We start from the raw sequence: 24,815 nt of genomic DNA, 5'->3' as shown, positions 1-24,815 counted from the left end.
CATTGAGACAGTTCTTTTATGACCCATCAGGCAGAACCCTTAGGATTCATACCTGTTAGTATGTATCCTGTTGTTAACAGGTACTAACTGTAGAATTTGTTGTTTGCCTATACTTGCATAAGAACCAATACGTACATCACTGCTGCTTCCTCATAGTATGTTCCATCAAGCATGCCTCTTATATAGGGAATATATTAACTGCAAAATCTATTTCCCTGTATTTGTGAATAAAAGGTAAACAAACGCAAAAAAATCACAGGTTTTTAGAATCCCTGTTTGAAATTTTCATTTATTATTTATTTCTAGTAGCAACAAGACAGAATCTTTTTTTATCTTTTTATTATTTTGTCACTTTACCTTCTCCTGTTCACCCACTTCAGCCCTCATTTGATTGCATTTCCTGTTTTGCTCTCGAAAGGCCACTCATGACTAGTGGTGCATGGCTAGATAGGTTTCTTCAGAGACAAGCTGGCATTGTATACAGTTATTCTGAAAGGTGCTAAGAGAGGATTTAATCAATAAGAAATGATTCAAAGCCAGTCTGGATGGAATCTTGGATGATGTGGTCTAGTGTGAGGTGTCCCTGCCCATGGCAGGGAGCTTGGAACTATGTGATCCTAAGGTACTTTCCAACCTTAACTATTCTCTGATTCTATGATCTTGCAAACCTGAATGAGTGACCTTCTAAGAGTGACCTTCTAAGAGCACCTGGGAATCCATGACCTCATAGAGTAGGTGGTGGATCTTTTGTACTTTTGCCTTTATCGGTTTATTCATTGGCCTGGGAGGGACCAGGTGAAGAAGCGGAGGCAGAAGGACTGGAGACAAGACAATGTATTTAAGCCCAGAGAAAAGTGTGTGTACAGCTCCATCCAGAGTATAGTTCTAGCTCCTGCTGGAGGATTTTAGACATCCTCACTCCTGCTTTACTCCTTGGTACCAGCAGGGTACAGTGGGAAAGAAATCTCCAAGCAGAAACTTACTATTGATTGCTATGAAAGTATTTATAACATTATATTTGTCTTAACAAATCACAATGTTCTGAAGACCATTTTGTTGGATCAGCTAATGAATTGTGTAGTTTCATGTCTTGCAGCTCCTTTAGGTCACTGCAATATGTCCAAAGGTAATGGTAATGAAAATATCTGAATGAAGTGCTACCAAAAACCCCAGTGTAGACCTCTAGGTTTAGAGCAAGAATCTATATTGCATTATAGTAAATATTTGTATTTATAGTAACCTAAGAGATATTAATTGCTTAGCTGTTTATATCAGCTATAGTGCATAATTTCATACCACTTATGTCTTTGCCTATATGGAATGCTGGAATTTTGTTGTTTGCATATAGGGTATCAGCTAGTGAGGCATCAATTTAAGTAAGCCATTTTGGCTCTTCTATGGTCTAGACTTGAGCAAGTCTTACTTTTGTTAAGTCTAAGTAAGTGCACAGATGCTGGTGCATATCCTAGAGTCTGCAAATTAACAGAGATTGCCCAGCAAGGATTAAGAAATTCCCACTTCTGAAATGTAACTTGCAGCTCTTGTGTTCTCAGAAACGCAGGTTTTCATTCCTAAGATGTTCAGAAAACTAAATTCTGTCTGTCTATAAAAGAAATGCAATTGGTATATATTTTTAGGGTTTAAGGAAGGTTGTGGTTTTTTTTCAGTTTTATTTTTGTTTGGGGTTTTTTTTTGTTTGTTTAAATATTTAAACTATATAAATTTTCATTCAGATTCTATCGAAACCTCAGGCTTTTGACATCTTACTAATGCAAACTAGTGCAAACTTTAGTGAAAATTTTAATGTTCTTTATGCAAATGCAGACTTTAGTGTTGTGAAGTAAGTGGATCCGGGAGGATGCAGCTTTATGTCATAAAAAATAATTTGTATTCGTTTTAAGTAATCTGAAATATAAAAGTTAATAGAGCTTTATTTTAAAGCATCACACGAAAAACCTGAGTAGGTCATTAACAAAATTTGCTGCATGGATGTAGAAATTAAAATTAAATTCTGCAAATGTTAATAATGAACAACTTAATACAGTCTAAGTACAGTAGCCCTAGGGCTGAAAAATTTAAACTGAGAATAATTAGAGTTTCAGTCACACATTTCTGAAGAGTGGTACATAACAACAGATTGTCATCAGATAACAGAGTAAGGATTCCCTGGTGCTGTGAAGTGTTAGGGGTTATGGAATTCCTGGAAGGTTTTTCTTTTCATTGTGTACTTTTTATTTTAATAATTAATGTTAAGAGAAAAAATAACAATAGACACTTATTAATTTTTTATTTCTAGCTTTACCTCTTGAGATCTGTGCTACTTTGTATTAATGATGTTTAGATAGTTCAGTTTTTCAAGAATTTGCCTTTGAAACTAAAGCGAGTTCTCCTTCGTTCAGACGTTACAGAATAACCAGAGACTGAAGTTTCTGCTCTAGAGTCCTCGCATTACTCGTTAAGGGCGTATTAACTGTAGCTCACCTCTGTGACGGGAGCGGCCTTATCCCTCACCGGGCATTCTAAGCCCCGGCCGGACAGCACCTCCGTGCTGTGCTAGGGGAAATAGCGCCACCTCTTGGTCTGTCACGGGCAGCGTTTGACTACATAGGCTCGATCCCGGGAGGTGGTCTCATCCGCTTTCGGTTAGGGTGGCTTATTTTTGAGAGTATTTTCTCAATGGCTGTACTTTCCCTGAAGTTTTTATTCTTTTTGATTCTTCCTTTCGCCCTCCTTTTTTTTCTGTCCTTAATATGGATGCATAAAGTTTGACTGCAGTTTGACTGCAACAGAGCAGTCAAAGCTCATCTGGAGCATCCTGCCAACAGTGGAGAGCAAAACTTTTTTACAGTTTTCTTTAAGTAGATTTTATATGCAATTTCTCTGACTCCTACCTCAAAAAAGCATTGTACACTTTTGTTGAAATATGTGGCTGGGTATGTTTTTTTTGTTGTTTTTGTTTGTTTGTTTTGTGGGGGTTTTGGTATTTTTGGAAATATTTAAGAATATGCAGCAACTATTTTATGCTTTCCCCCCTCTGCCCTTTAATTAGATTGGTGTTTATTTTAAACTTGATACTAAGTGCTTAGTCAGTGTAGCTGTTAGCACATGACTTCATATTTCTCAATCTTAAACAAACAGTAAGTTATTATGAATTAAAAGATTCTTTCCTTCCAGAAGAAGAGAAATGATAATAGATGTGTAGCAATTGCAATGTTGTGCCAAATGCGCTGGAATTATAAACAGAGCAAGCAAGCTTCTCTCCATGGCATGATTAACAAAAAAGGCAACAATTCACAACCATACATTTTTTTTCAACTCTTAGATTCTAGTTGCTGTGACTTTGTCCATATCTCTTCAAGCACAGTCAATTCCACAAAATAGATGTTAACTCCCATGACAATTTAGCAAGGACTTTAATCTCAATCTAGAATAATTGATTGTTCCCTTGGATCTGAATAACCAGGATGTATTCAGCTTTTTTAGATGGTAATACAGCAAATAACTTCAATCTGAGACTCTATCAAATGTGTTTATATCACATGGAAGGGTGTTAGTTTTCATTTTTAAAATTTTACTCTAACCTGATTGGTTCAGGCCTTGCTTTTTCCACACTCTTGATGTATTGAGGTTCAGCTTAATACTTCAGTCTCTTAGAAAAGGAAAAATAGGTTTCTCTGCAAGCAGGATAAAAATTGAGTTTAGGATTCTATTCTCTTCTGGTACCCTTTCTGTGATTTTTGGAGATGTTATGACTTGTGATGTTAGATTTGTGTTTTGGGGCAATAGAAGAGGAAATAAAGCCTTGATTTAAAATCATATATTTATTATAGTGTATATTATGTGGTATAGTTTTGCATACTTGTCTCACTCTTTGGTGTAGCATGGGAATCTGGAGCTTCTTGCAAAATTTAGATATTTGCATTTTAGTGATAGTTATATGAATTGTCATAGAACATTATAATTCCTTAAGTGTCTTGGAAGATCTTATCCAAAGTCTATGGAACATTATTTAGGCAGCACAAGCACAGTGATGATTAAGGGATTGGATATAATTAAAATGCAAAGCTGATTTACAGTCATGCTGGTTTTGTTCTAGGAGACTCCTAGGTGCTGTAACATTAGCCTTGTCACGTGAAATAGAAAATAAAGTCTAGATTTACTTGTGTACTTCACAAAATTTGAAAGAGTGAGAGTGTCATAGAGTCCCAAACAGATGACAAGTTTAGTTTCTCCAATTTCATTTTCAGCATTAAATGGTCATTTCAGCATTCTTCAGTTCAGTACCCACAAAATGTAGGGTAAAAAAAGGACCATTAATATTTGACTTTAAACTGTGCAAGATTGAATAGCCATATTTTAAATTGGTTTGGGTCAAATCAGAATTTTCACCAAAAATATAAGCTCTGTATTCCCAGAGCCCACAACACCTTGTCTAACTTTTTATTTTATTTTATTTTTTTTAATATATATGAAGACTACAACTGAAATGTATTGATAATACATTTAGAGCTAGGCAGCGGAATGGGTTTGATTCAGTTTCAAACTGTGGTTGTTTGTGGCTTGGAATACTGCAGTGAATGGGACGAGCTGTGCACAATCAATTTAATTTCCAGTAACTTAATTCAGAGAAAAACAGGCCTTGGGATGACTGCTGATCACAATTTGAGTATAATACCAGATGATAATTCACAAGTTCTAGTTCACCACATGAGTTTGTTATGAGATGGTGAGTCTCCTAATGGTTGATATGGATTTAATAGCTTTCACCTTGCACTACCTGTACACATCTGATCAATACTGTAGTTTAGTGAAAGAAGATTCAACCTCTAGATGTTAACATTATTTTAGACTTTTGGTAGTAAAACTGTTATTTGAAGAATTTCATGCTTCAGTCCTGACAGTCTGACTGTCATTATTTGAATGATAGTAGATCAGATAAGACAATGGATGCTTGTACTCAGGCAAAATACTCTTTCTCAGACATTTCACAAAGCAAAAACTTATGGTCAGCAAGATTTAAAAGGAATGAAAAATTAATTAAAACTTTCAGTCGAATACAATTTTTTTAACAAGTTCTAGTGATTACATTAAAAATAATGTTAAAAAATAAATTAGTTTCTTTTATTGGAAAACCTGTGCATGTTTGATTTTGGCCGTGCAGAGCTCCAGAATTTGGTTATATAATTATACTTTGCTTCAGATACTGCCATTACAGCATTGAGTGATAGCTGAGAGTAGAGAAACTTCTATATTATTGTTTCAGGAAGTCTACTTAAAATTAACACATTGAACATTCCCTTGCACTATAACTGTCAGGCTCCTTCATAATACAGCAGCTTCAGAAAAACCTCTAAAGCCTGTATTGAATGGAGAATAATTTTATTTTATTTTATTTTATTTTATTTTTGTTGCTTATCTGTTGTTTGAACAGTTGAGAGTGTCAAGAAAAGTAGCAATAGTGGTGGTAGTATGCATTAGTTATGGTGTTCATACAGATTAATAAATCTGCTCATTTCAGAACTGGAATGTCACCACAAGTTTATTTCACACATGCCGTTGTTTCGTTAACATCTAATTTTATGTTTTAACTGGCAGTTTGAGGAGCTGCATGTCCCCTTAGTACTCTGGTTAACCCAATCTTAAGTGATCAGTTCTCTGGGTTTATTTTAAGGGTCATTACTTATAAGCAGCTACTTGAGATGTGCCTTCCAAAAGACTAAGGGACATTTTGTTTTGATTCTGTGGACCAGCAGATCAGATGAGTTGCAGGAGACAGTTTTCCATCTGTTACCCATCCTCAATGCAGCAGACAGGGATCTCTTCTGATTTCTTCCAGCACAATTGTATTCTAAGACACAAAAATAGCTTATTGGGTTCATGTTTTCGGATTACAAATTACCCAGTGGATGGCAGTATTCAAGAGAGAGAAATCTCGAGTAAGGATATCAGAAATCTAAGTTACAATGGATACAGAAACTGTTGTGTACTTCATGATTCCTCAAACCAAAAACTGATTGCAGAAATTTCAGTTATGCTGTCCTGTGTAGATGTAGACCTCCTTTGGATAGGTTGTGAAACTAAATCTTCCCACTGTGTTGGAAAATCTTTGGGAGCAAGTAGAAGAGATGATTGTTTTGGCTTTATGTTCAGAAAAAAGAAATTAGAGACAGATGGAGATGTCATTAGTCCAGCTTCTGCTGCACTAGCCAGAAAAGCAAGTTCTGTCTTGCTAATGAGGGTTGGATGCCAGCCCTAACAAAATTATTTGGTTTGAAAACTGGATTTGGTGGGTGGAAATGCTGGGACTACAAGGTGCCCAAGGCATGTATTCATTGTATCAGGACATGCTGCATCAAGCCATTGTTTTAACCTGTTTGAAAGTTAACTATAGTCTCAGTGGACAGGATTGCAGAGTAAATATGTAATTTTTATAGAGCCTTACACTTGTGGATTTCACAGTCATGTATGTAAATGGTAATCCAGTCTAATCCATCATCTCTTGGTTTATGTACCAATGAGGAGGAATTTACTGCAGTCCTGAAGGATAGGTCTGATAAAGCTGTGGTTTGATTTGAATGCCATGTAGTAAGACTGCTTGCTGTTTGAAATGAAATAATATAGTTTAGAAGAGGTCAGGATCTAGGATCTAATTGTATACTGTGTTTCCCTGGTTTAAGATTAAACTTGTTTGTGTCTCTTTTTCAATGCAAGACAGCATTTTATGATAACATATAGCATTTGAAATTCAAGTAGGAGTAGCTTTCTAAGGAAAATGACAGCTGAAATTAAAAAAAAAAAGTCTATTATATATTTTCTCTTTTTTTTTATAGTGTAAAAGAATAAATGTTTCACTTTAATACTATTAAATAATGACTCTCTTTTTTCTTTTGTAGGTTGTCTTAGTCTTCGCTCTTAGTATTGGTGCTCTTGTAATATACTTCATAGATTCATCAAAGTGAGTATTCTAGTACATTTTCCTTTCCCTCCTTTCCTGCAGCAATTATACATCCTTAAATTGCTCCATTCATCTACATCAAATCAATGCTTGGTGTTATCACCTGAGTGCAAAGAATTTTATAACAGTGCATGGTCTACCAAATAACTCGAGAATGGGAAAAATCTATAAAATGTATTGAACATAGTCATTGGATCTGTAGAATGAATAGAGAGAAACACTACTTTTGTTTGTTGAAAATATAGCTACTGTTACAAAATGATTGGGTTTATGTTCATTGTGCCTATGTGGAATCTTTAAAATTCAAGACTAGGATAAGTAATACAGAGGAAGAATATTTGCCAGAGAAAAAAGTGTCCTAAGACACTGACAAGAACACTTCTGAAAAGCTCTGAATATAATCAGACACTATGAGCATTGTATCACATATCTGTTCAGATTTCCAACTTCTGGGTTTGATAGATTTCTCCCAAGATAAGGTAAGTCAGTAAACATCTGCAAAGCAATCTCACTAATATTTTTACTTTTTATTTTTTTAGATTTGCACCAACTTTATCATACAGTATAATAGTTTTGGCCAGGCAATAGAAACTTTCTTCCTCACCTTTTGAGATATGTGATGGTTTGATACAAACTGGTGTAACTATGAGTATCTTCTCTTTGTTATCGTTCATACTTCACACTTGTTTTCATATCAAGCTGGAGAGTGTAAAGGCAAATGGGTAGCCTGACACAGAAGACTCTAAGAAAAGGGATTCAATAGAATATTGTTCTGTTGAATCCAGTTATTTTGGGAGGATTGGAAACAAATGCTCTGAGGAATTTGCTGTGTGACAGCACAAGGGGAGAAAGTGTCATTAGCAAGTTCTCTTGGAATATTTGGCTTTACTGCTTGTTTGATACTGCTGCTGCTTTATCTTGTGAAAGGTATTTGATTTAGTGCAGCAAAATGATCTATAGAAATACTACAAGACTGGTGAGGATTATTTATTTGAATCTTATTGCAGATCCAGACTGTCACTGCCCAAGAGAGTTCACATATTTCTCATATGTTTAGGCTATGTTAGCCCTTTTACAGATATGTCTGAGATAGGATGTTTAACTGAGTACTTCAGTAAGTCTGTGTAAACACCAAAAATCAAGTATTTTTAGATACCAGTGTCATATTTTCATTACAAATCATCCAGCTTTTCCACATCACCTGAACTAATCTGCAGAACATTTTGACGAGTCTTTCTGTTTCACAGCCTTTAAGGGAAAAAGCAATTGAAATTTCAGTTGTAAATCAAACAATTCAATGCTGCTACATCTGAATTTTGATTGAATCCTATTAGCCTGATGTATAAAAAAATTGAAATCTGTCTAAGATGATCAGAAATACAGTTCTTAGAGATAGTTCAGTGGTTTGATCCTCCTCTCTACCCCCCTCCCCCAATATTTTAGCAAATTTTATTGTAAGCTTCAGGTTGTAGGGTTTTTTTTTGGTGTAGGGTTTGGTGTTTTGGGTTTTTTTTGTTGTTTGTTTTTTTTTTCAAGTATTGTGAATCTATTTTTATTTTATATGTTGTGCAGTTTTAAACCAATTGGAGTTTCTGCTCCAGTAAACAGTTTTAGAGCTATACTGTATCATTTTGCAATTCAGGCTCCTATGCTCTAAGTATTGCATTTACCAGTATTTTAAGTGTGTACAGATTGTAAGTAGCATTTCAGTCTTCATATCTGAGGAGTTAAATAAGTAGGACTTAAATAGCCCTAAGCTTTCTGTCAACCCTTCCTACTTATAGTGAAATTTACTCATGCAAAAGTATTATGTTTATAAAACTCTTCTTTGTATTACTACACTCATTGCCCCACACTAAGCGGCCACAGGAGCATTCCTTCATACTTTAAGTACACATTTGAGTTAATGTATATACTTCTTTTTATGATGCATGAATAGAGATAAAGAAGCTGACTTTAAATTCTGGGATCTGGTTCAAGGATATGTTGTTAGATGATATTTACCATTGCTGAAATTACAATAGTCTCTATCTTGGCAAGTAGATTAAAAAAGTATCATTCCCTCCATAATGAGAATTCTAAAGAAATAATACAGGCAGTCTCACACAGAGTATTCAAACCCACCATGGCACTCTACAGAGCCAGACTGCTTGTCAGTTTTGATTTTATTTTTAATTTTTGTTCATTTTAATTTTCCGTCCATTTGTGTGAGCTGATAAACCTTGTCCCAGGCTGAAGTAAATCTAGTTGGATTTGTTCTCTCCACCTCTCCTAAATAAAAAGAGGGAAAAATAGAGTTAATTCCAAAAAACAAATCTTGGTTTTAACTGCTCAGTAGTCAAACAGAGTGATAGGTGCCATTCTCCAATATAAAGAAAATTCAGCTTAAATATGTGAACAAATGTCTCGAGTAGTTTTTTCAAATCACTTGGGGTTTACTATTATAACAGAAATATAACCTAAGTTGTTCCTGCTCCTGATTCTCAGCAAATGACAAAATGTGTGGTTTATAAGACTCTGTCACCACCCTTTAAACTGATAGAGCGTTAAATAAGGTTTTCAGTCATAAGTAAGGGTTAAATTTATCTTCACTGTGTTTGTAATAGATAACTGAGTGCACACAATTGTTGGTTTAATTGAAGAGCAATTTGCAGAAGGATGTCTGTTTTGTGGCAATGAACTTTAATTTTCTTCATTGCTCTGCAAAGTTTCATAGGAAAATGTCCATAGCTAAGATTCATTGCTTTCATAGCATGCTGCAGTTGAAGCCAGGTGGGTATGCAGTATAATGTATGGCCTCTACAGGCAATTGAATAGCAGTAAGGTAGAGGGCCTTTGTTAGGTATAGATGGAGTTAATTATCACTGAAATCCAGCAACAACAGGATTGTGAAAGAAACAAGCTGCAAGGGAGTGGGTGAGGGAATTAGATTATTATCCTCCATGTATTAGTATGCACTTAGCTGTCTAGGACAAAAAGATTAGGTATAATTGCATGTTTTCTATGTGTTTTGGTAGACATCTGTCCCTTAAGGTACAGCAAGCTATCTTTTAAGTGTTACCTATCTTGAATTATTAAAAAAGTTGGATATAGTGGGGCATACTTGTATAAATTATATGCATGTTTTATGTGCTATCCATCTCTTAACGCAGTGATTCCATTTTTGATCTAACATGCTCAGAGCTCAAATTCGCAAATTATACGCAGATAAAATTTGTAAAACACTACCTGAATAACTCTTCCAATTTACTAAGTCATTGAGGAAGATTGTAAAACTCCTTAATAAAACTTTCTAGTATTCTTCAGCTAGATTATAATCATAAATAAAGATAATTCTTCTGTATTTATGATATTGATGAAACAACATTGGATTATAATTGTTTTCATTAGTTGTACATAATCACTAAGTAGGCAATATAGAAATACCCTGTTTTCTTCAGACAAAACAATGCAGTGAAGTTTCTATTAATCAATGCCAGGAAATTGTGTTTGCTTAATGGTCACAATTAATTGTTGCAAATTAATTGCATGAGAAATACTATGAATGAGTTTCAGATAAAATAGCAAAAAAAAAAAAAGTTTTCTTCTATAATAACTGGCAACTCAAGCTCTGGGGAAATTTTTGCTTACTGTTTTTTGCTTCTTGGTATTATGCAGAAATTCTTATCAAGCATGATACATAACCTTAATGAAGTGAGAAATTGTAATGGGATGAATTTTCTTAAGTGTTAGACCTTGTAAAAGATTTCAGTAAGGTCAAAATTTCTGGGAAACATCTCAAAGATGAAAAATTAATGAATTAATTTGTGGCATAAATCACATCTGGTTTCTACATGCAGTTCTGGAAACAAGCCATTATCTTCTGTTTGTGTTTTTTCTCAGTATTGTACTACTCAGCTTACATTTCAACATGTAACTTTATTTCAGCAGGCTTGGTGCAGAATCTCTGAATTACTGAGATTGGAAGGGACCTCAAGAGATATTTTTTAGTCCAGTCCTCCTGCTGCTAGCAGGGTTACCTAGACAAGGTTGCCAGGATTCTGTTCAGTAGAGTTTTGAATATCATGAAGAACAGTCCACAGTCTTTCTGGGCAACCTGTTCTTGTGTTACACACAGGAATGTGTCCAGGCGGGTTTTGAATGTCTCCAGGGAAGAAGACTCCACAACCTCCCTGGGCAGCCTGTTCCAGTGTTCCGTCACCCTCACCGAAAAGAAGTTTCTTCTCAAGTTTAAGTGGAACCTCTTGTGTTCCAGTTTGTACCCATTACCCCTTGTCCTATCATTGTTTGCCACTGAGTAGAGCCTGGCTCCATCCTCGTGACACTCCCCCTTTATATATTTATAGACACTAATAAGGTCACCCCTCAGTCTCCTCCAAACTATAGAGACCCAGCTCCCTCAGTCTTTCCTCATAAGGGAGATGCTCCACTCCCTTAATCATCTTCGTTGCCCTGCGCTGGACTCTCTCCAGCAGGTCCCTGTCCTTCTTGAACTGAGGGGCCCAGAACTGGACACAATATTCCAGATGGGGTCTCACCAGGGCAGAGTAGAGGGGAAGGAGGACCTCTCTCGACCTACTAACCACCCCCCTTCTAATACACCCCAGGATGCCATTGGCCTTCTTAGCCACAAGGGCACAGTGTTGGCTCATGGTCATCCTGTCGTCCACTAGGACCCCCAGGTCCCTCTCCCCTACACTGCTCTCTAACAGGTCGTTCCCCAACCTATACTGGAACCTGGGGTTGTTCCTGCCCAGATGCAGGACTCTACACTTTCCCTTGTTATATTTCATCCAGTTATTCCCTGCCCAACTCTCCAGCCTGTCCAGGTCTCGCTGGATGGCAGCACAGCGTTCTGGCGTGTCAGCCACTCCTCCCAGCTTAGTGTCATCAGCAAACTTGCTGATAGTACACTCAATTCCCTCATCTAAATCATTGATGAATATATTAAATAATACCGGTCCCAGTACTGATCCTTGAGGCACTCCACTAGTTACAGGCCTCCAACTAGACTCCGCCCCATAGACTACAACTCTCTGGCTTCTCTCCTTCAGCCAGTTCGCAGTCCACCTCACTACCTGATCATCCAGTCCACACTTCCTCAATTTAGCCGTGAGGATGCTGTGGGAGACTGTGTCAAATGCTTTGCTGAAGTCAAGGTAGACCACATCTACTGCTCTGCCATCATCCATCCACCGCGTTATTTCCTCATAAAAGGCTAAGAGATTGGTCAAACATGATTTCCCCCTGGTGAAACCATGTTGACTGCCCCTCATAACCCTCTTAGCCTTGATGTGCCTTAAGATGGCACCAAGGACAAGGTGTTCCATCACTTTCCCAGGGATGGAGGTGAGGCTGACCGGTCTATAGTTACCCGGGTCCTCCTTCTTGCCCTTTTTGAAGACCGGAGTGACATTCGCTTTCCTCCAGTCCTCAGGCACCTCTCCCGTCTCCCACAACTTGGTAAAGATGATGGAGAGTGGTCTAGCAATGACTTCCGCCAGTTCCCTCAGCACCGGCGGGTGCATCCCATCTGGACCCATGGATTTATGGATGTCCAGATTGCTCAACTGATCTCTAACCCATTCCTCATCGACTAAGGCAAACCGCTCCGTCGACCTGACTTCATCTAAGGTCTCAGGGGTACAGAGCTCTTCAGGACTGCCTGCAGCAGAGTAGACAGAGACAAAGAAGGCATTCAGTAACTCTGCCATCTCTGCATCTTCTGTCACCAGGGCACCCATCCCGTTCATCAGTGGGCCTACATTGCCTCTGGTGTTAGTTTTGTCTGCCATATATTTGAAAAAGCTCTTTTTGCTGTCCTTGACCCTTCTTGCCAGGTTTAATTCTAAGGAGGCCTTAGTCCTCCTAGCTGCCTTCCTACATCCTCTAGCAGCAGCCTTATATTCCTCCCAAGTGGCCAGCCCCTCCTTCCATGACCTGTAAACTCTCCTCTTCCACTTGAGCATACCCAGCAATTCCCTATTTAGCCACGCAGGTCTCTTGGCCCTCTTCCTTGACTTCCTACGTGTTGGGATGCTCCGATCTTGAGCACGGAAAAAGCAGTCCTTGAATATCAACCAACTATCTTGGGCCCCTTTACCTTCAAGCAGCCTTGCCCATGGGATTTCCCCTAGCAATTGCTTGAAGAGGCCAAAGTTTGCCCTGCTAAAGTCCAGGGTTGCAATTCTACTTGGTGTTCTACTTGTCCTACCACACAAGATCCTGAACTTCACCATCTCGTGGTCGCTGCAACCAAGGCAGCCCTCAACCCTTACTGCTTCAACCAGATCCTCCTTTTTAGTGAGGATGAGATCCAGCAGCGCTCCTCTCCTGGTCAAAGGTGTTTGATCATCCTCCCAGTAAAATGTGTGTGGGGGGGTTAATTATGTTTAGTTGGAATTCCATGTGTTTCAGCTGATGTAATTTCTTCTTGTCCTGTCATTGGTTATCACTGAGAGGAGTCTGGCTGCTTTCTTTACTCTTAAAGGAGGCTTCAGGAGGCTTCATCAGGTATGTATACATCTTGATAAGATCCTGAGCCTTCTGTTTTCCAGGCAAAACATTCCCATCTTTCTCAGCCTCCCCCATATGACAGTGTTCCAGTACCTTGGATCATCCTTGTGGCCCTTCACTGGTCTCAATCCTGTGTGACTATGACTTCATGCTGGAGACACATTTCCTTATGCAGCCTGGGATGCTGCTGACCTTCATTACTACAAAGGCTTATAGTGAACTTGTATATCAAGCCCCTCAGGTCCTTTTCTGCAAAGCTGCTTTCCAGATGCAGCCACTTTCATGCTAAGGAATGACTGAAGGTCAAGCTTGTGTAATTTTGCTTTTCCAATAATAAGTCAGTAATTTTAAATAACAAAACTTTTTACACACGGTGATGTTTAATGACTTTATTTTTATTAAAATATTGCCAGATAGGCCTTTATGTAAATATCTGTCACTTGAATTAATAGTGTTTATACTGAACATACCAGGCTTAAGAGTTTGATCTTCAAGAAGCTGAGTCCTCATTTTTCATGAGGCAGTTCTTGCATGGTTTAATTTTTCAGTATCTATTCGAATATTAGATGGACAAATAACAGTATTGTTTTTCAAGAATCTGAGATTTAGTTATTATTTTTTTTTAGGGGCTAGATGGCTAAATTTCCTGTTGTTTTTTTTTCCATTAGTTTTCCCTTCCCCATGTCTACTGAATAGTCAGAAATTTGCTTCTGATATGGACACAAACATGAATTACTGACATGTAACATACTGCTCTCTAGTTTCTCTGTTTAAAGGATATATGGAGGAAATTCAGCTGTGAATAGTGTTTTCTAATTTGAATAGCCCATTAGCTATATTTATATAACAAGGTTTTTCAAAGGAGCCAGATTTTTCGCTAAAACCTGGCTTCATATTTTTTGTGGAAAGGAAAATAAAAGTTTCACAGGGGTGAAATTTCTCAGCTAACACCAGTAGAATAATATAAGCCTTGGTAAGGCCTCAAAGCACACTGCTTTTTCTACATTGTTTTGTCAGAAATATGTAGACAAAGTAATGAGAGGGTCTGAAGAAAAACAGGAATGATGAAAACTTCCTTGTAACAGATAAAGTAATGAAGAGTGGTTGTTAGAAAAGGATTTGTTTAGCACCTTGTTATGTAGGGAGCGGAGACGTAGGGGAGACATAGCACCATTATTTATGATGATAAACTCAGAGATTTTTGAAAGACCGAAGTGGATCCAAGCACAAGAAAGATCTGTGACCCTTTCTGGCCCAAGGGAGACTCATTTTAGAAAATGCTGCTCTGCAGTTCAAGGTCACAATTACTCAGATTAGACTTTGGTCTTTCAGTGTAGCTGATCAGTGAGGGTTTTTTGTGTTTTTTTTGTTTGTTTGTTTGTTTGTTAGTTTGTGTTTTGGTTGGTTGAGGTTTTTTAATATTTTTTTTTTTTTTAACTAATCAAGAGGCCACAGGTAGGCACACAGGAGTGCTTCTGAGGATTTGATGTTAGATGTTAGCATTTTTAGAATTCTGAAAATGAGTAACAAATCTAACAAGTATGAGCAAAATGAACACAATTCATTTTTCCCTTACTGTGTCCTAAGTCAGTTCTGTCATCTCATGACAAGTGGTATTCATGGCAAGAAAGTTTATATCGGTGGTTCTGGGGCTGTTTGTAAGAAATGGGTTTAAAAGCATAGCTTTGCACGTCTGTTATAACGTGCTTTTGAATCAAATTCTTTTGTCTCTGCTGGTTTGGTTTTGGGTGCTGTTATGCTTTATGTGGGATACCTGACCCCTCAAGTGGTGGTGTAAGACAGTTGCTTGACAGAGACTGTAGCAGATTGTTGCCTCACCTGGCAGTTTTTCTCAAAACAAGTGCCTGTTGATTGAGTGCATTTGGGTACCACTAGCTGACATACAACACTCCTATGTGCCAAACTGCATTTTTTTTTTCCCAGCGAATTATTTCTGCTTTTGTGTACTGAGAAATCAAAAGCCATGGGTTCAAAAAGGATTGCAAGTTGACAGCTGCCTTGTAGTTGGTACCTGACAGTCTTTATTGCTTTCTTGCTCTGTTTTGGGAAGATTGTCCCTGTCTGCTCTAAATTCCATTAGTTTTTGTTAGGGCAGGATCTCAAAGTTTGATTTGTACAAGAGTAAAAGTCTTTCACCTGAAGGTACGGAGCAGATGTCAGGCATAATTAGGCATATCTAGAAAATATATGCTTCTAAAATATGTTTTAAATTCTGTAGTTTATCCTGTGCTGCCCTGCTTGCATAAATCTTGCATTAGTTTTTATACCATACTCAATTTATGTTTCTGCGTGAATTCATAAGTCTGTGAAGCCAGATAGAGTGGTGAAAGGATCTCTATTATCTCAAAACCCCAGAATCAATGTCCTTTTTAATTTCTATCCATGTCTATTCATTTCTTTTCTGATTGAAGGCAGGGACTGAGGCTACTGCTAGTTTTTTCCTTCCATAAGTAGTAACATAAGATGTTCCTCCCTTGGTCACTTGAAAGTAGACTTAAAAATGCACTTCATGGAACAATTTTATGGTGTCTCCAGGAGATGAAAAAATTATTACAATAGATCTTCTCAGTTTCACATTCCTGTGGTTTGCTAGTCTTATAAAATTATTTTGGAAATGTATTCGATACTTGTGTACTACTTGTCACGCTGCATCTGAAGAGTAAATTGTTACATGGTGGTTTACGTTACAATCTACTAATTATTACTGTCTATACAGCAAGAATAAAATTTTGACACCATTATATAATAATATAGAAAATATATATTTATACATATGTATACCTAAAAATAAATTTTCATTGACACTATTATACTTACATACACATTCTTTTGATAGTGACTTGGATCTCAATTTAAGGAATATGGATTAAAAAATTTGTACTAGCATTTAATTGTGGCTTAAATTCCAGTAGCTCTCACTGGAAACAAGTGAGATTTCTCAAGAGAGATTTCTCAGGAAATCTGTCCTGTGTTTATTTTCACCACCTACTGTATGCATTAATTTGGAGGTCAGTTTGTGTAATGAAATTGTGTAATGAAACTGTATAGGTCACATTTATGGCTTGCTCAGTTCACTTCACTGTTTTTACAAACTTATACTGTGTTGGTTGATGTGTTTCCAGCATTGCTGTGAGATTGTATTCTTCAATTACTTCTAAATTCTTTTAAAAACCACACCAGTATATAATTGATATACAGGTTAGAACCTTTCTTTAGTTTTCACCGTTTTCCTCTTTTCAAATTAATTTCTGCAGTTTTTGTTCTATCACAAAGCATCTGACAATGGATCTGCAAATATTTTCTTTCCATTTAGACAGATCATTTGTGCACACTGAATTAACAGAATTCTTGCTTACCACTGGACAAATTCACAATCTATCTAGTAAAAGAGGCGATAGCTCCGAGGAGATTTTTAAGATACCAAATACCATATAGCCATTATCAAAACATTGTTTGCATAGAAGATGGCCTTTCAGAGTGGCGTTTAAGGTACAATCAGCGTCTTACCCTCTGCCTCTTATGCTGTAGTTACAAATAAAGATGTGAGGTCTTTTCCTTTTTTTCCTCCCTTTTCTCCTGACAGCTTGACAAATTGTAGCTTTTGGGACACCCCAGTAGTTGATGAGTCATTTCTGCTTAAATTAGAATTCCTTGCAGCAAGGACACTCTTTCCCCTTTTGACGCATATGTTGTTTCTGACAGAGTTGCAGGGCCAACTATGCCATGTTAATAAAGCAACTAGATTAAAAAGAAAAAAAAAAGAAAAAGCTCTCTCTTCATTAAATACCAGAGCTGGAATCCAACAACACTAGAAAAAAAAGAAAAAGGAAATCCCATTTAAGTGAACATGAATACCTGCGTGCTCCCCATCCTTCCCCTGCTTTATTGGCATTTTGAGTTTTTTTTTAGATAGGTGGTACAATTTAATGAACATCATTATCCCACCTTTCTTACCACCCTTCCCCCTTCCACCCCCCCGCCTTTTTTAAACCACTCAGACCTGACAGAACACCAGCTTCACAAAGGGAGTTGTAAGACCTGATTAGTGTGTACAGAAAGAAAGCTGTAATGGACCATTACAAAATTGTTATCCTTTTATTTGTGAGGCACTTGAAATACAGACAGGAAGAGTGCTTCAAGAGAACAGTGATGAAACGATTGCTTGTATTCAGCATAAGGTGCATGTGATAGGATACCCTATACAAACCTCAATAAGATACAGATGATAAAGTACAAATGTCTAATATTAAAAATGGCAATTTGTGTCATCGTAGTAGACCTTGCTCACTTTAGCGCTCATAAAGTTTTTATTACTTGTATCAGACCTCGAGCAATTAGAGGGTGTGGGGCAGTCTCTGTTCTTTAGCAAAACTGATAGCTCATGGCATGTTTATTCATCTGGTGCTAATGGGAATTATTTGGCCTCAAAAATGAGGGCCTGCCACTGCTGTGGAACTATCTGATGGCACATAAATCCGTATCGACTGCAGACTTGATTTTTTCACGGGATCTGTACTAGAATAAGTATTACAAATAGTGGATTCTATGCAAGCTGATTTCTTTACAACATCCATAAAATAATTCTTAGAATTTAGAAAATTGCAGAAGTTTGCTAGAGACAATGTGATATCTGTAAGATTCATTAGGCAATTAGACCGTCTGATGCTAATAGTCCTAAAACATACTGCATTAGCCATATCTATTGTTTTCCTTAACATTTTTAATTTAATGTTTTCTCAAACCAAATAATTTTTCTATCCATGTATAATTATTTAAATATCCATTAATTATATTTCATGTCTCCTGAAAAAAACGAAGATTTTTCAACAAAGATGGCTCAGGTTTTATGGATTGCCCTGATAAAATGGAATTATAAGAATAAAATTATATTGAGTATATGAAGTATGTTTTGATGTTTTTATATTATTAAACAGTATTGATTCTGACTAAAAGTCTACATAATGGAACTGAACTCAGATAAGTAGTTCTGCTATTCACAATCATATTAGTGGAAACACTCTTAGGTGACTTAGAGTTTGAAAAATAGAAGGCAGTATGGTAGTTGGTATACTATTATTTAAAGAAAATCCATTCTTTGCTGCCTATAATCTTTCTGAACCACACTAGTGCTTAAAAAACTTTCTTTTAAAGCTCTTTTGATACCTCACTTTTTCTCACCTTTTATTTGAGATTTTTCAGTGGCATGCATTATGTTGTTATCATAAAGTTCAAGTGAAAAATAATTAAGATCCATAAACTTGTATCAGAGTTAAAAAAAAATTTCTATTCTGAGTATCAGATTATCAGTCACTAAACCCCTATAAAACTTTTACACTATTACATTTTTACTACAGATTTGAAATGTTGCAAACCTTTTGTGTAAAATTAAGAAAAAGACCAGAAAAAAGGAGGGGGAGGGCGAAAATAACTTCAGAGTTATCTTGGCTTGCTTTATTAAAATTATTTTGCAACCAGGGAAATTCATTGAACTGTGAACCCTAACTGGTGGAAACATCAGTTGAAATGGATTTTATTTTCATCCTGGTTTGATCTGGGATAGAGCTTTTTTTCTTTCAGACTATTAAATTTTACAAAGAAGAAATAAAACTAAGTTCCTCCTGACCACTACTGGTGATTGCTTATCTATTAGAAAATTACGGGATTTTTAACATTTTTCATTTCATGCTTAAAATGCATTGTGATATTTTAGGTTAAGGATTTCTTAAATTGTTTGTTTTTTTGGTTTTCATAGAAACATAGAGTCAGCTAGGTTGGAAAAGACCTTTGAGATCATCAAGTCCACACATTACCTCAGGTCTGCCAAGACCACCACTAAACCATGTCACTAAGGGCCTCATCCACACCGTTTCTGAACACTTCCAGGGACAGTGATTCCACCACTTTCCAGGCAGCCTGTTCCAATACCTGATTGCCCTCTCTGTGAAGAATTTTTTCCTAATATCCAACCTCTCCTGGCACAGCTTGAGGCCGTTTCCTGTTGCCCTGTCACTTGTTACTTAGGAGAAAAGACTGACCCACACCTCACTATAACCTCCTTTCAGGCAGTTGTACAGAGCTAAGATCCCCTCTGAGCCTTCTCTTCTCCAAACTAAACAACCCCAGTTCTCTCAGCCTTTCCTCATCAGACTTATTCTCACTTATTCTCCAGACCCTTCACCAGCTTTGTTTCTGTTTTCTGGACCCACTCCAGCACCTAAAAAAGTGGAATTCTTCCAACCAGCATCCCAAAGAGGCCAGAGTCAGCCCTCTGGAATTCTTAAGAGTCAAAGGTGGAGGTTTTGCTGACCTTCTTCCTGACTTCTCCTAGGACTGAAAATTCAATCATTTCATGAGCACTTTGGCTGATTTTTTTTAATTGCTGTGGTTGTAGACCAGTAAAAAGGGTAAATGAGATTGAGATTGTAAAATACCACTGGTTTGGGAATTTAAGCCAAAGGGCCTACTGTGATCATTTAATCACATTTCTTAATGCAGCAGTTGCTACAGCATTTTCTTTAAACAAGTATCTTCTTAACAGAAAGATATTCAAACTTCATTTAAAAAATGTGATACGGTAGAAAGTCTTCCAGTTACCTAGAGAGCTAATTGCAGTAGGTAACTGGCGTTGCTGTTAAAAAATGTATGATGCATTTCAAGGCAAACATTTGGCTTCATTTTCTTCTTAACCCTGTTTTTCCTGTTAGCAGTCTTTCCACTGTAATATTCTGTAGAGCTATCTCAACATGTTTAATTGCATTTTAATCCCCCTTTTTTATATTAACTGACTTTACTAACCTCATTTTAAGTTTCTTAAAATAGTACTAGATTTTAGACCAATTCATTCTCACAGCTTTTTTTCTGAACTCTTTCACATTTCCATTTTATTTCTAACATTTCAGTTCATGCATTTTACACTCCCAATTGGATACTGTTGGACATCAATATTTCAGTGATTTTTGAGTACTTAATTTTAATGAAAACCTTGTATTTTCTTATTCTCTGGTTATTTATAAAAAGCATAATAAGCATTTATGAAAGATGAAGTTAATATAGTGTTCTCCATTTTTACTACTGCCTACTTAGCCAAAACAAAACCAATATCATGCTATTAGTCCTAAAGAAAAAAATTCCTTTAGTTTGCACTGTATTAATTGTATATTATTTGAACTGAAGCAAAATTTTCAGTTGCTTTCAAACTGGTAAAACCTTTCTTCAGGGATAGCTATAGTCATGCTCGTGTATTATATGTATAGGTTAGCACATATTACATAATACTTTATTTTTGTGTGTATGTGTGGAAATCCCATTTCTGAAAATATGCTCTTAAAACTTGAATTGATCTGAGTACTCTGCGTGCATAGATCAGCAGAGTACTTTGCTGAAGCTGCTTACATATTCTCTTTGTTCTCCCTGTTTGTGTCTCAACTCCTGTGATGTACAGAATATGAAGACAAAAGTACAAACCTTTTAATGAATAAAAAAAATTGTGTTTCTATTTTCTCTGAGCATTTTCACTGCAGTAGTTTGTGGCTGCTTGTAAAAGCCTATAAAAAGAAAGGAGCAAAATAGTAATGCACACTACAGTCAGAGAATGTACACATTGTCTTTGAAAAAAAAACCCAAACCAACAAATTTGGGGGTTGAAGTCCATTACAGAAATGCATATAACATCAATTTTTTCTAAATAATTTCACTTTCTAATCTCTTCTGAGAAATATTTATTCTATCTGCATTCATTAGTGTGTTTCAGTGCTACCATACCTGCCTAATAACAGCATCACTACATTAAGAAAACCTTTCAACTTTGTTTCATAGCCAGCTAATCCTACACATCTTTGTTTAAAATATTAGGGTGACAGAAAACAGAAACAAGTGCCTCCCTCCTGCTTAAGGAATTCAGTAGTTTAAGTGGAATATAGACTCATTTCCATTTATGTCCTGGAAAATATATCCTGTCAGTGTTCACAACCCTGTGACTTAGCAAGAGTGTTTGGAGAACAAAAAATAAAAAACACCAAAACCCAAAAAAACCCTAGAGACTAAAAAAAAAAAAAAAACCAACCCCCACAGCACACAGATTCTAAGCTGCAGTACTTTTCTTTATGTTCACTGGTCTATATCCCATATTATATTCGATAATGACTGATATAAAAGAAGAAAACTTGGTTCCTGTGTCTTAGTTTCTATAATACAGTGAGAGCTTAAAGTGAGAATTACTCATTTGTACAGTTTGATGCTGTGAATGAAAGACATGACATGGAAAAAGGTGTGCAGCATTTAGGAAATTGTAATTAGGAAATAAATTTATCAATACAGAAATAATTGTTTGGTTTTTTTTTAATAATGTTTAGATTAAAAATGAGAACAAAATAAAAAAAATATCGCTGGAACATTTTAATGTTGAGTGAGTGTTCTTTCTAAAAGCCTAAGTTCCCTTTCCTCTAGTTGCTCAGCCACTAGTAATGTTGGGACTTCCCAAAGAACTGAAGGGCATCTGTTTTGTGCTTCGCATTGTGACTCTGCGTGTGTATCTGTTGTAGCTTCCTTTTCCTTTTTTGTAGTGAAATAAAACTTCCCGTTTTTTCAGTCTCTAAGATAATTAATAATAGAAGAGTATAAAAGTATTTAAGCTCTTGCTGCAAGCACTGTGCAGTAATGTAGCACCAGCTAGCAGTGAGTTATAGCTAGTGCGATATTGTCACCTGAAATATTACATAACAAAGAGTTATGTAATACAGTAGGAAGGGGGACAGAAATAAAGGATCCCTACTCTCTTGAAGACTGATTTGTGAAAAATGTCTGTGACAAGCATGTACATGTCTTCAGAACTTAGTTGTTTATTGGCCTCTGCCAGATGTTCTGCTGAATCTCCTTTTTCCCCTTTATTCAAACATATGGGTGAATCTTGTATTTCCTTGTCAAAAATGGGTGTTCAAACATAATTTTTATAGGATTTTTTTTCCTACTGATATTTCCTTTTTTTCTTTATCACCCTCTATTATCTGCCTCATGAGATACTTTAGAATTCATCACATAAGTATGTGGCCTTGATAATCCAACAGTTCTATTTTTTTTTCAGAAAAAGAATAGTGGATACTTTTTCTTTTTTCTGTAAAGTATCAAGGGACTTAAACTTTCCATGGTCCAACAATGTCAGATAGATGTCACATGCAAAAGTCATTTAGGTAAAATCAAAATTCAAGTAAATAATCTACAACAGATTGATTTTCTATACAGCTATGACTAACTTACGTAAGATACATTAATGAGAAGAGTGAATAAGAATCTCATCAAAACTTTATCCCAAATACAGCTATCATTTATGTATTTGTATGTAGTTTTATCTTATTTACAGACATATGTAGTATCAATGACAAATATTTGATAAATATTCTCAGCATCAATGAAGACATGAAAATTAAGTATTTACAGGTTTAGACATCTTACATACATATAATCACAGAGTAGTTATGGTTGGAAGAAACCTTAAAGATCATCTAGTTCCAACCCCCCTGCCATGCCTGTGTCCCATCTAGCCTCGCCTTGAACACTTCCAGGGATGGGGCATCCACAACTTCGTGAACTCTTTATTGGAAATGAAGCAGTTAACCACATCTGCTAGATCAGCTTAGTAAGAGGAGACTTTACCACACTGAGTGCTTCATGCCTGATTTTGCAGAAATGTGAAACTTCTCTGTGTAGTTCAAAACCTAGAAAACTAGAATGCGTAATTTTTAACATGATGCCAGTATGTCACATAAAACAACCTACAGCATGCTTTATATAATATCTTTATTCAGTTGTTTTTCTTCCGTGTGCTTAATTCTGAGTGTAATGTATAATCTCTCATTAAATTGTGCATGTTGAAAAGAATGGGAAAAATAGCAAATTTATTATGTTTAGTTAAGGCAAAATATTTTTACCAAAACGTTGCATTTGCACTGAGATACGTGATCATACAAATACTTAAATAAAAATTGGTTTGATTTACTCTTTACATCCCTATGGTGCTAGCCACAGATTCATGGCACCAAGAGAGTCTGCAGGAGCTTGGGTTTACTCCAAAGGTGAGACAGATGTTCTTTACACATCTGTGTTTCCCAGGAGGTTTTCTTGTGAAAAGTCAGATTTAAGTTTTAGTAAGTATGGCATAGCAACTCTGGTGGTGTTATTCTAGAGGTATACACTAACCCATTAGCAACTTAGCTAGCCCCTGCCTCTGCTCATAATGGTGCTCCTTCCTGTCTCCAAGAGTTCAGGATCCTGTTTTCCTACCATATCAGGCATCATGTGAGCTTTACCTGACCATAGACTTGTTTCTATGTAACTCAAGATTAAAATGCAATATATTGCTGTGCTTTGACCAAAAACTGGTGATTTTGAGAAAAGTGCTGGGATGTTCTGTTCTCTAGTTGTGTGTTTCTCAGGATTCCTATCCTGATATTAGGTTCAGGGAAACTGTTGCTTGTCACAGCAGAATCTAGCCACCTTAGGCTGCTGTTTTATAGGAAACAATTTATTTTTAAATACACTATTCAGAACGTTCATAGCACATTATTTTATTGGCTTGATGTGATGTTTTCCTGCTTCTTTTTCTCTGCAATGCAAATTCTTGTTTGAACCGGCAACAAGGTACCATCAAGGTGGCATGTGATGGCACTAAGACTCATCTGGGTTGTCTCATATTGTGATCTGTGATGGTGATTATGGTCACGTTAAAGCTGGTGCAAGGGCTGGATTATTAGATTCAATTGTTGATCTAAACTCCATGCTCCTGAAGTGATAGAACTCATCTTTTATTTTCTTACAACTTTACAAAACTCAAAACTTTTGTAATAAAATTTCTGCGGTTGTCACTGACTGACACATTGGTCTGTGGAAAAAAGGAATGAAGATGCCATTTACTGAAGATGAGCTTCTTAGGTTAGTTGACGAATTGGCTAGGCCAAGTAGGCCTCATTTAGGTAGCTAGTCCAACAGTATATAGTTAGGTCCTTATTGCATGAAATGTTTTTCCACTCAATTCTAAACTGTGGTCAACTGGCACTACACAGAGCAAAATAGTCTGAAGATGTCAAATCTGAGGCTGCTCCATTTCTTTCTGAAGCATTGTAAATGTAACCAGATTTGCACTATGATAAACTTTAGGGCAAGTTGTGTGTTTTATTTAAAAAATGAGAGTAAACAACCTCATGCTCTTCCTTTCTCACTGCTTTATCAAACTTCAGGTAGTCTACTTTATAAGGAATATCCTGGAAGGTACAGTTTGTTTTTATGGAGATTGCTTCTTTTTCACCTGTTCTCAGTACAGTTCATATTAATG

The 24,815-nt window shown here is 36.5% G+C and overlaps 1 protein-coding gene across 37 annotated transcripts in view; it reads left to right on the top strand.

Annotated features, from left to right (window-relative positions):
- KCNMA1 (potassium calcium-activated channel subfamily M alpha 1) overlaps positions 1 to 24,815 on the top strand; it is a 485,636-nt gene that overhangs the window by 217,968 nt on the left and 242,853 nt on the right. For all 37 annotated transcript variants that reach the window (XM_062613051.1, XM_062613059.1, XM_062613013.1 and 34 more), the window contains one exon: positions 6,894 to 6,955. In XM_062613051.1, coding sequence (XP_062469035.1) covers positions 6,894 to 6,955 — 62 coding nt within the window. The remainder of the gene's footprint in view (positions 1 to 6,893; positions 6,956 to 24,815) is intronic.

The sequence above is a fragment of the Pezoporus occidentalis genome, unplaced genomic scaffold (assembly GCF_034315485.1).
Source record: "Pezoporus occidentalis ecotype Australia unplaced genomic scaffold, CSIRO_AGI_Poc_V1 ctg101, whole genome shotgun sequence".
NCBI lineage: Eukaryota > Metazoa > Chordata > Aves > Psittaciformes > Psittacidae > Pezoporus > Pezoporus occidentalis.
Note: the sequence above shows the minus strand (reverse complement) of the source record. Positions and strands in the feature narration are given on the sequence as shown.